Raw genomic sequence first — 12832 nt, 5'->3', positions numbered from 1 at the left:
ATTTATAAAATTATTTATTCTGGCAATTGATTCATGCATTGTCTCCAACTTTACGCAGGTGTGCAAAATTTCAGATCGATTGGACAGGTAGAATTGTGTTAAATATCGATTATAAGATTTGTAGCATACAGACAGACAGACAAACAAGAAGTGAAGTTAAAGAGAAGTGTTGTAAAATTTGGTTCTCGGCCCAATTTTTAGTCGGCCAACATGAAGTATTTTTTGGGCAGGTCAAAAATTAGTCGTGACGCCAAGTTTAGAACTCATGCATGGCTGAGCGACTCCCGGCGGTCATACCATCCAGGAAATTGACAGCCAGAAATGACTTCACTCTGACCTAGAAATGGGTCTACTTTTTTGTCCAAATATTGACACCTTTTCTCACCTAGAGCACGAGCAGAGAGCGGACGTAGCACTGATACGTCCTCATGCCTGGCTAAATTGGGTCAGGATGAACCAAATACGAGCAAAGAGGTCAACGATACTTGGACAATGTCTCACATATTTATCTGAGTATTGGCTTAACACAGCGACCTTATGAACGATGACTTACCAGGGAGGTGATGACTCACCAGGGAAGTGATGATGACTCACCAGAGAGGTGATGATGAAGTTATTGTATGGGGTCATCATGCCGATCTGCTGCGCCTGCTTGAGCACCTCGACGATCTTGTCGGTCTGGCAGTCGAGCAGAATGTTGGTGTCGCCCAGCCGCTTGATCTCGCGCAGGGTAGGCCTATAATATGATAGTAAATGATGATTAGGCCTATAAATCTATAATATGATAGTAAATGATGATTAGGCCTATAATATGATAGTAAACGAAGATTAGGCCTATAATATGAAGAATAAATGATGATTAGGCCTGCAATATGATAGTAAATGATGATTAGTCCTACGATATGATAGTAAATGATGATTAGTCCTACGATATGAACAATAAAGGTTGATTAGTCCTACGATATGAAGAATAAATGATGATTAGTCCTACGATATGAAGAATAAATGATGATTAGTCCTACGATATGAAGAATAAATGATGATTAGTCCTACGATATGAAGAATAAAATTAATGATGATTAGGCCTACGATATGAACAAGAAATGATTATTAGACCTATAATATTAATAATAAATCATGAAAATGACAAAAATATTAATATTATTAATCATTAGGACTGCTACAGCAACATTAATGAGTAGATCTGCTCACCGCCAAATAATTAATTATTAATGCAAATTAGTAAAGTGTTTTGAGCTGCGCTTGGAAATTTATTTATAATGTATAGTTTTTAGTTTTTAGTTCATCCCAATTTAAGTTTTTATCGTCATCCCAATTTAAGTGTTTTGCGCTTCATTGAATTATTAGTGATGAAGGAGCAAAGGTTTGACATTGTTTGACTTTTCGTACTTTATTAAAAATTTCGTGCAAATAAAATCATCAATAAGAATATATTTGTTGGGAATATGTTGACCTGCAAATATACATATGTCCGGTTGACAAGGTTACCTATAAATGAAAACTCTTACTTTCAGATACGCTTGTCACTTTACACTTTACATTACAAACTTACACAATTTACACAGTGTGTTATGAACTTATTAAAATTGAAATCGAAACTTGAAAACCCTTTTTATGTTAGCAAAGTACACTTTAGAAAACTCAATAATGAATCTTCTTCCGGTGATTGGAAAATCTTTGTAATTTGGAAGGTTGTTGAAGGACCACAATTATTGACACTCAATTTACCACTCAAATAATTTCACGCAACTCACGCATTCACCCCCACCCAACTCATCACATTCACCCCCACCCAACTCATCACATTCACCCCCACCCAAATCATCACATTCACCCCCACCCAACTCATCACATTCACCCCCACACAACTCATCACATTCACCACATTCATCACCTGAAGTCACTGCCCCTGTCCAGCTGGCGTATGGAGATCTCGAACTCCTGCGGTGGAGTCTTGAGCAGCTCCTGCAGGCGTATGAGTCCTTCGTTGTCCTCGTACAGGATACAGAAGGACGTCCACCCGAACAGCCGCACCAGGTCCAGGTACGCCTGCAACACCACAAAATATTGCTTATTGTCTTATATTATTGTGTATATGTAATATTGATTATTGTGATTATTAATAGAAGATAAAATTGATTAATATTTTACTCACTTTACTGAGTGACGACGGATGAGGGTAGAGGTTGACGGAGTAATCGTCCCGGCGCATGCGGTAGTCCCAGCGGGTCTCAATGTGCGGGACCGCGAAGGCGTCGCAGATGCTCTGCACGTGGGCCGACGTCTGGCCCGACTGGGGACCGAAGATTGCGGCCACGCCAGACCGCAGCAAGTGGCAAACTGGGTGGTGACATCATACTTGGTGAGTGTGTGGTGACAACATACTTGGTGAGTGTGTGTGGTGACATCATACTTCAGGACTGTGTGTGGTGATTTCATAATTAATACATCGTAAATATACTTTGTAACCGTAACAAGGCTCACCCAGCACCAGGTCCAGACTAGTCCTGCTGGACGGCAGACAGCTGGAATCGTCAGGTTGTGCGCTATATTTGATATACCTTCCAATTTATAGTTAGGATTTTATCAACTTTCTTTCGATATTTCAAGTCAGGGCAGCGCATGAAGGGATGGAAGCTGTCGTACGGAGGTATGTGCTCAGAACATACCTCGCTTGGAGGCATGGAAGCTGTCGTACGGAGGTATGTGCTCTATGACATACCTCGCTTGGAGGCATGGAAGCTGTCGTACGGAGGTATGTGCTCTATGACATACCTCGCTTGGAGGCATGGAAGCTGTCGTACGGAGGTATGTGCTCTATGACATACCTCGCTTGGAGGCATGGAAGCTGTCGTACGGAGGTATGTGCTCTATGACATACCTCGCTTGGAGGCATGGAAGCTGTCGTACGGAGGTATGTGCTCTATGACATACCTCGCTTGGAGGCATGGAAGCTGTCGTACGGAGGTATGTGCTCTATGACATACCTCGCTTGGAGGCATGGAAGCTGTCGTACGGAGGTATGTGCTCTATGACATACCTCGCTTGGAGGCATGGAAGCTGTCGTACGGAGGTATGTGCTCTATGACATACCTCGCTTGGAGGCATGGAAGCTGTCGTACGGAGGTATGTGCTCTATGACATACCTCGCTTGGAGGCATGGAAGCTGTCGTACGGAGGTATGTGCTCTATGACATACCTCGCTTGGAGGCATGGAAGCTGTCGTACGGAGGTATGTGCTCTATGACATACCTCGCTTGGAGGCATGGAAGCTGTCGTACGGAGGTATGTGCTCTATGACATACCTCGCTTGGAGGCANGATACCTGTCTCTTATACACATCTAGATGTGTATAAGAGACAAACTTATGTCTATGCAACTTATGTCTATGCAACTTATGTCTATGCAACTGATGTCTATGCAACTTATGTCTATGCAACTTATGTCTATGCAACTTATGTCTTTGCAATTTATGTCTTTACAACTTATGTCTATGCAACTTATGTTTATGCAATTTATGTCTTTACAACTTATGTCTATGCAACTGATGTCTATGCAACTTATGTTTATGCAACTTATGTCTATGCAACTTATGTCTTTGCAATTTATGTTTTTACAACTTATGTCTATGCAACTTATGTCTATGCAACTTATGTTTATGCAATTTATGTCTTTACAACTAATGTCTATGCAATTCACGATACTCAAATTAATGTGATTGCTACCAGCTGTTATCATTATCCTTAAATGCATATAATATTAGGAATAGATAATGCGCAGAATAATATTCCAATATATTGCAAGAATTGACTAATGAGATAAATACTTACGAGTCATGAGTGTATTACAAACTCTATTCGTCCTCGTAAGTCTCACAATCATTCAAAATGAACAGAAAAGTTCAATAACGTTTACAAACATTTCTTTACTCTATGCCAGAATACTTTCAATAAGAAATTTTCTCAGCTTTACCTTCTAGATAGTATGAAACTAACGAGATGAATGCATGTTTGAATAAAAAACGACCGACAAGTTCGATTGTTTTTGTTGTCTCGTGGTTATCAACATCACAGTTGAAACTTACTACAATTATAAGGGCGAAGAAAGGCCTGCGTGCGATGAGGATCGAACAGCCAGGAATGTCTACCCTCATTCCAGCCAGGAATGTCTACCCTCATTCCAGCCAGGAATGCCTACCCTCATTCCAGCCAGGAATGCCTCCCCTCATTCCAGCCAGGAATGTCTACCCTCATTCCAGCCAGGAATGTCTACCCTCATTCCAGCCAGGAATGTCTCCCCTCATTCCAGGCTTGTCCCTCGGCATTCCAATATAAGCGCCTGTGCTTGGGTCTCTTTAAAACAAGAGACGCCGAGATAAAATCTCCCGCTGCAGATGACAGAGACAAGTTGAAATTTCCAGATCTGTGCTTCGGATCAAATTCTTTAATTTTATTTAGTTTTCTGCACTGCATACTACGATCCTCTGAAAATAAAAAATATATTTTTTATTTATTATCATGCTTGTATTTTTATATAATATAAGATATAATCTAATGAAAATTTAATTATAATGCAATGTAACGACAATTTAATAGTAATATATTCTAATAATATTTATATATATTTATTATTTAAAAAATCAGGTTTCTACTTCATTAGCTTCCTCCCGTCACAGAATGACGTCATTCATTTTTAGAATCCTCGGTATTAGATAGTGAAATCTCTAATGTTTTGTCCGTAGACTTTTTTGCAAGTAAACTAAGAAAAAAGATATCAATTCGTCTTTTGAAATATTAGGAGGGGTTCAACTATAATAAATAATTAAAAATTCGTTATTATAATGATAATAAATAATTTAGTAATATTAATAATATAATTATTTTTATTAATATTAAACAATAATGAAAATTAATTTAGTTCTCTTTGCTCGAATGTTAGACCAACGATCCACAACATGATTTTTTCAGTAACCTATCATGGTTAGTCAGAGGTGAATTTTCGGTTCTTACAATGCAATATAAATTGTTCATCTTGCGTATTGTTGTCTTTTCTTAGAAATAATGGTATGCAGACTCGGATAAAGACTAGGATAAAGACTAGGATAAAGATTAGGATACAGAATAGGATACAGACTAGGGTAGAGACTAGGAAACAGAATACGGTACAAACTGTGGTACAGTTAAAAATTAAAAATATTTAGTATTATATCCAAGAATAGTTTCACCTACAATAGATTCGAATACTTAAGTTAGCTTCATTATAGCTAACGTATAATAACGTATAGTTCAATTATAGCTAACTTATAATAACGTATAGCTTCATTACAGCCATTATTTATTGTATTGGTTGTTTGAAGAATTATATAATTTGCCTAGTAGATGAACCATATCTAGTTCATTATTAACGGCAGTGCAGCATCAACGGTACATATTATTTAATAAACAATAAGCTCTATATATTGCTATATAAACGGTATTTCATGCCCTGTGCATCGTATATGAAGCTATATAAATGGATTAACACTTTATATTGATTCATGAATTACAATTGCAATTTATAATCAAGCGGTACATAATGCTTAAAAAATTAGATCAGTACTCATTGCAGTGAGTTACAGAGAGCGCATTTTTTCGTCCCCGTGAGGTGAAGTCACGGACGGACGGACATGACGTGCACAATAGCGCCTTTTTCCATAAATGAGAAACTGAGCTAAAAATAGTTCATAGTAATGCATGAATAGTAGATATATTGTGGAATTATAATTTATAATTAAGCGTTACAGAATGCTTTATAAACAATAGGCAAGAATTGTTTTAAAAACTGTACAGAGTATAAACCGCATTTAATGCTTAACCGGTACATGGTTGTTCATAATGGCACGGCAGAGGCGACAGCTGTTCAGCGTTCATCAGGCGCCCTAGCATAAACTTATCAGGCAGAACAGCTCTATTAATGAATAAAAATTTCTCTGTGACTCCTAGTCAAATGAATAGCCAGCACACCTTTGTCTTGCGAAACAAAAGCTCCCATTATAATGCCTGAACAAATGATAGCCAAGCAGCTGCTGCCTCGGTGCCCTCGCGACACTTCTTGGCAACCGCAACGCTTCACAGAATCTTCACGCAGAGAAATTAGTTAAACTTTGTCCAAACAACGATGCACTTTTTACACGTGTTCGGGTCATCCTGACACAGTTTGGCCCGTCTATAGAGAGGATCAGAGCTACGTCCGCTCTCTGCTCGTGCTGTAGTCAGGAAAGTGTGGCACTATTTAAACTCCTTGAACCAGCAATTTTCCTGAGAGAATATGTATTAGTTTGCCCGTATACCGTGCCACGCGTTTGCTCTGCTCGTGAAAGTGCTGCATGCTCCCTGAAATATCTAGTTTTCTTGCATGTTCTTCCCAACGAACCATTAGAGATACGCGAGCAAATGGCACAGAACTCGTCTTGGCGCGGCTTCACATAATTAATCGCTTATACGAATAATAGTTTTGACTGTGAGTGGGAGTAAAGCATTGTCATTTGCAGGCTTCAGTTAACTTGGTTCAAGATAAAGTGTAAGTGATGGCACAGAAATGCCTGCGTCGGCGCTTAAAAAAACCGCCGCTGTTTACTCGCTTCTGTTGGAAGTGTCACAATTTTTCTGCGTCGCGTCAGCCGGTGACGCGACGACCGACGTATGCGTTCTTTGAACGCAAACATGGCTAACATTAACTTTTTTATTCTCATTAAACGTATTCAGGTGATTCGTCTACAAATTAAACTCAGAAAACTTTGTGATATGCAGCGCGAATATTTTGATGCGTGGAGAGCGCTGTGTGTTTTGATGTTTTGTAGCTGTATTATTATTATAGCTGTATAATGAGATAAGCTACAGTAAATTCAGTCAGAAGGAAACTTTTGATTCCGACGCTTTGTAACGAATATTATTGTTTACTGATGTACTGTAAACTTTGAAAAATATGTTCAGCTTAATACAGATCATTCATTTATAACTATAAACTAATTAATCATTATCGGGGCATCATTGACCAAATTACTGGGCAGAATGTTATTTCATTTTTAATGCGTCATTACAGTGTCTATGAGTTGGAAATGAATTGGTTGGAATATGAAAGTTGTTGTTTGTAAAGGATGTAAGATATATATATATATATACAATAATATTATATTAAATCCCCATGAACTATTCCAACGATGTGGCGTTCAGCCACCGGCACCATAGATGTTCTTTCAAATGCATTCCAAATGCGGATGCAATATCTAACAATATCTATTCACAATATAACTTATTATGAACTGAATGAATAAATCTACCAGATCAATTGAGTAATATCAATGGCCAATCAAAGTATATATCGATTAACTGATCGATTAACAGGTAACGTTGCTACGCTCATTTGTATTTTGAACAAATACTGAGAAGTCATAAGTTGCAAATTACTTTCAGTTTATGTCTGGCTCGTGAAGTCCTGAAAGCTCAGTACAAATAAATAATTCTGAAGCCAGAATATTTTAGTTAATCCGTGAATGCAAAATCCCATTTTTAAAGGTGAACGCAAGACCGGTCATTGCTGCCTCATCCATCGTGCCCGCCATCGACCTGAGATGAACCCAACTGCCTGCCTCACCCCGCCTCCTGCTCATCCCGCCTCCTGCTCATCCCGTCTCCTGCTCATCCCGCCTCCTGCTCATCCCGCCTCCTGCTCATCCCGCCTCCTGCTCATCCCGTCTCCTGCTCATCCCGCCTCCTGCTCATCCCGTCTCCTGCTCATCCCGCCTCCTGCTCATCCCGTCTCCTGCTCATCCCGCCTTCTGGGCGCAAGACAGAGTGCGCTGGGCCAGATCTGGTCGCAAGACAGAGTGCTGGGTCGGTGTTGGTCAGGGTGATGGATGGGCCGCTGGGCAGCAAATTACAGGAGTTGGCTGAGGCCGACAACAGACTGCGCCTCGCGCGGCCTTTGTTGCCGCTGCGTTGCGCGCTTCCTTTACACGTGTGCAGAAAACGGCGCAGGGAATTAGGTTTTGTGCTGATAAATTTAATAAAAGTCCAGTCGTAATAAAAATTCACGCTTACATCCGAGCCGATTTAAATAAAATATAAAGTTGATGCTTGGATCAGTGAAGACTTTTAACATCGCAGAAACTTTAAACAAAGTTTTTTGCACAACTGTAAACTTTTAGTACCACTGCAATCTCGAAGAAGTTGAATGCTTGCACTCGCGTAGACTGTTGACAACACAGTATCTTGAAATTTTATTGCCTGCATCAAAGTATAATGTTGGCATAGCAATATTTGAACTCCTTAAAAGGTTTGTGTTTGCATCAGTCTTGTATTTTAGAACTTTTGGAATTTCAAAAAATTCGAAGGATTTGCAAATTTAATGGCTTTGACTTTTAACAAAACTGAGACTTCGATGACTCATTAGCAGCAACTGGGATGGGAAGGCCTAAATATTTCCACGAAAACTTGATGTATATTAATTCAGTCAAAGCAATAAAATAGCCATCTTTGTAAAGGGACACACATATTGCAGTGGAACACACATGTTTTATTTCGAATTTTTAACAAATAGATTGCACATTCTTCATAAATTTAAGCAGCTCACGAAATTTATGGCTGAAAAAAAATATTTTTTTTACCTATTTTGCAAAGTTATGGAGGTTGAAGCAATGAAAGTTAGTATGGTATCTCCGTAGACTGAAGAAGGTTTACTACGTAAACCTAAAATAAAGACGGGAGAGGCAGCAGCAAACTACTAGCTTGAGTAAATCATGAACATGCACCCAAATATATTTGGGTTCATGTTTGTACTGTTTTATTTCTTGATGATCTGCATATTTTTGTGATTTTGTAATTATTTCTAACATTTTTGATTTTTGAATAGTATCTTATATACATGATTTTATACTTATGTTCCATTCCAAATTCCATTACTCAATGCGTCTTGTGACTTGATAATGAATGATTAATACATATGAAACATTACTAAAAAAATAAAAATGTCCATCGGTACTCTGATTTTACGATTTACCAGTGCAAACGAAAAATATTGTTCGATCAATTGAAAAAAAAGTAATAAGAAAATTGTCAATAAAACGAATTCTCTGGTCTTCAATGAAACCTGCTTAAAGGAACAAATTTTGCCAACTGATACTAATAACCGAATATATTTATATACTTTATGTACATATACCCCATATTGATTGCTTTCATTTAAAAACAAAAAAAAAAGTAAATAAAAAACTCTTGTCTCACATTCGTTTATAATTACCATCTGTACAGATCGTCACTGATGCCAAATTTATCGTCATTTCCTTGGCTATTTTGATGCCGAATTCAGTGTCTAGAATATCGTCGAGTTCAGCGAAACTGGGCCTAAAATGCAGCGTAATGGCGACGTCTGCAAGCCCTGTAAAGCCTTTAATTTGCATCGTATAATCTGCGTCAGAGTTACGCCTGACCGACTCATGTGTTCTCCTCAGTTGCAATTTGCCCAGGAAAAAATGTCCGGGACGCTCTCGATGTTGAGAGGGAACGGTGCCCCGACTTGTGGTACGAGCAAACATTAAAATGGGCCTGTTTGATCCCAACATCCGTGCTAAAAATATTGGGTTTATCGGTGTCGTTTGAACGGCCGATGGCATTACGACGCTAATGAAGCGTTGATTTTAATCAGGGGTTGTCTGTTTGCTGTCGCGGTCAGAACGAATGCTTCGCAGCGGGCTTCAAAAATTTGATCTAATTTTTAGTGGGAGACGATTCAATCTAATTTACATTACCTAGGCAGCGATAATTGTATGTTGTTGTAATATATATCTGCAGTAGGACGTTACTTCAATCGCCAAACGAAAAAGTTTTTTAAAGTACCCTCAATCTGCGCTCGGCCTCGCTTGTCAGTAAATGCATTTAGAGAGGATCTCTTTAATATGAAAATTCAATGCAAAACATAATTACAAGAAAAAATGCTCAAAAGTGCGCCTGGTTAAGTATTTATAAGCAAATATTTTGCAGTCGCTCTTAACGTTGGGACAAATCAATGATCGCGTTGAGGATTAGAAAGTTGCAAGCCACGGTTTTCGGTGATGTGAAAATTCAAATTTACCGGTAATATTTACATTTGAATCCAAAAACTTTGGAAAATCTTCCTTTTATCGTGGCGTTTGTATGTCCGGTTCCGTCAAATGTCCATCCTACAGAGAACTATCGTAATATTAAAGCTATTTACATTTTTTAGATCCGTTTCATCGAATCTCAACGAACTTATATTATTAACAATTTTCTGTACTTAGAGTCATATTTTTCATCACCGTATGCAAGAATTCACTCTCCGTTCCCCAGATCAAGCCTACAAGGACCAAACTCACATCCAATCGACCATTCAAAAAAACCTATATAATCCTAGCAATTCACAATTATATTTTTAACTGCAATAATTTAAAAGTACTATAATATAAAATAATTGATCTATTATAAATACTATATTCCTAAATATCCTCGATAACTGACAGACAATTTACCCAATTTACTCACCAATTCGTATGATGTCTGGCAGGGTTTGTGTGGCGAGTGGCTGTGTGATGAGCAGCAGCCACAGCGGCAGCAGCACCGCGGCCGCCACACGCGCTAGCTCGCTCGGCAACATGGCTCGCCGATCCTACACTTCTTACACAACTTTTTTGTCCAATATCCAGCAACACTTTTGGACCTGCACTTCCTACAAATTATTTTGGCACTTCCTACAACTTTTTTGCCCTCACTTCTTACTACTTTCTTGCTTTCTTTCTTGCCTTCATTAGCACCACAACAACTTTTTTTCGTCCCGCTCGTCTTAAAACTTTTTTATCCCTAATTCATACAATATTTTTTGCCTCTAACTTTCTTGTTCCACCCCGTGACTTGGGTTATCCTACACTCGGGCTCGCCACATCAACAAGTTCACAAATTATCTATAATAAATTAGACAGTTGTACTCTAGTGTGCAGTTGTACTGTAGTGCACCAGCTAACACTGTACTCTAGTGCACCAGCCAACACTGTACTCTAGTGCACCAGCTAACACTGTACACTAGTGTACCAGCTAACACTGTACTCTAGTGTACCAGCTAACACTGTACTGAGGCATGGAAGCTGTCGTACGGAGGTATGTGCTCTATGACATACCTCGCTTGGAGGCATGGAAGCTGTCGTACGGAGGTATGTGCTCTATGACAGGCTGCAGACGTGACCGTGACCTCCTGAAGGAGGACTTGACGCTGTTGACGCGGTCCACGGCGTACTGGAACGCCACCTCCTGGCGCAGGTCGCCGCGGTCGAAGAGGCCTCCTGCAAAACACATACGCAAAACGTGTTATTTATTTATATTATTCACACACATACAAAAACTTTATTTATACATATGATTCGTACATATCTCAAAAACATAAACGCAGTGTTCTTGTACTATATGTGTACATATATAAACATTGCGCATGAAACCGCTAGACTACGCATGACCGGATACATAAAAATGTTACAAAATTGAACTAAATGGGGCGATCATGAACTTTTTGTTAATGCAGGCGAATAGTTCAGTTTCAATTTTTCCTAAGAAAAGATATAGGCAGTGTGATATAGGCAGTGAAATGTATAGGCAGTGTGAACTGACAAGCATATACCGGATATCAGGCTTAGTTAAATTTGCCCTCTAATTTATTTATTAATGATATAGAAATTGGAGTCTTATATATGATGATTGATGGAATTATTTCATTCAGAATTTTTTTAATTAGTCACCCGATAAAAAGGAACACGATAAGCAGCACTAACGATGTAATTATCTTCCATTAATTTTAATCATTTCATTGATGTAGCTAAATTTCGTTAATGCAAAATTAAAAACCAGTGACGAGCCGATTCCTTGCTCAGTCGAATGACGTCAAATTCAGGAGTTGCAAATCCACCTGAATTACTGAGTAATTTAAGCTTCCAAACGCCGTTATAAAAATACTCGGACTGGAGCTACGAAAACGTGCACGAGTTCTGCAGACTTGTGGGGACGCGTCATGTAAAGTTCCTGGAAGTTTAAGGAGGTGACATTTATTCTGAAGACTTTAAAGTAGATCTCGCTTAAGATAGTAATGGCGGTAGTCGTTTGTCTCGACATATAGCTTGCTTTCAGACGTTTTTTGTGTATTTAGTTGCTAGCAAGATTTTCGATTATGAGTAAAATAATAAGTTAATTTTTTTCAAGAGCTAATGCTAACCAGTTCTCGAACACCATGACCGCAGTGAGTTTACTTATGCTGTACAATTATTGTTGAAGATTCCATGCCGACCAGAAACTTAGTTGTTTTCAGAAATAGATTTATCTGAATAAAGAATTATGGAGGATTTTATTTTCTAGCCTCATAATAATCAAATGATTCAGTGTGTGCAATAGTTTGTGAACTTATTCTTCGGCAGCTCCCGGATCACGGATAATGCTGTGCACTTAAATGAAGCAAACATTAATGGATTTATGTCTATGCAATGTATGTCTGCGTAATTTGTGTCCATGCAATTTATGTCCATGCAATTTATGACCATGCAATTTATGTTCATGCAATTTATGTCTATGCAATTTATGTCAATGCAACGTATGTCTATGCAACTTATGTCTATGCAACTTATGTCTATGCAACTTATGTCTATGCAACTTTATGTCCATGCAATTTATGACCATGCAATTTATGTTAATGCAATTTATGTCTATGCAATTTATGTTAATGCAACGTATGTGTCTATGCAACTTATGTCTATGCAACTTATGTCTATGCAACTTATGCTGTC

General features: G+C 38.6%; 1 protein-coding gene across 1 annotated transcript in view; it reads right to left on the bottom strand.

Moving 5' to 3' along the window:
* Positions 1 to 12832, bottom strand: part of LOC108665672 (glutamate receptor ionotropic, kainate 2) — a gene marked incomplete at its 5' end in the record, with an annotated part of 43877 nt that overhangs the window by 18997 nt on the left and 12048 nt on the right. Inside the window, 4 exons of the mRNA XM_018152447.2 lie at positions 554 to 736; positions 1916 to 2070; positions 2177 to 2361; positions 11186 to 11347. Coding sequence (XP_018007936.2) covers positions 554 to 736; positions 1916 to 2070; positions 2177 to 2361; positions 11186 to 11347 — 685 coding nt within the window. The remainder of the gene's footprint in view (positions 1 to 553; positions 737 to 1915; positions 2071 to 2176; positions 2362 to 11185; positions 11348 to 12832) is intronic.

This window comes from Hyalella azteca, unplaced genomic scaffold (genome assembly GCF_000764305.2).
Source record: "Hyalella azteca isolate HAZT.00-mixed unplaced genomic scaffold, Hazt_2.0.2 contig13497, whole genome shotgun sequence".
NCBI lineage: Eukaryota > Metazoa > Arthropoda > Malacostraca > Amphipoda > Hyalellidae > Hyalella > Hyalella azteca.
Note: the sequence above shows the minus strand (reverse complement) of the source record. Positions and strands in the feature narration are given on the sequence as shown.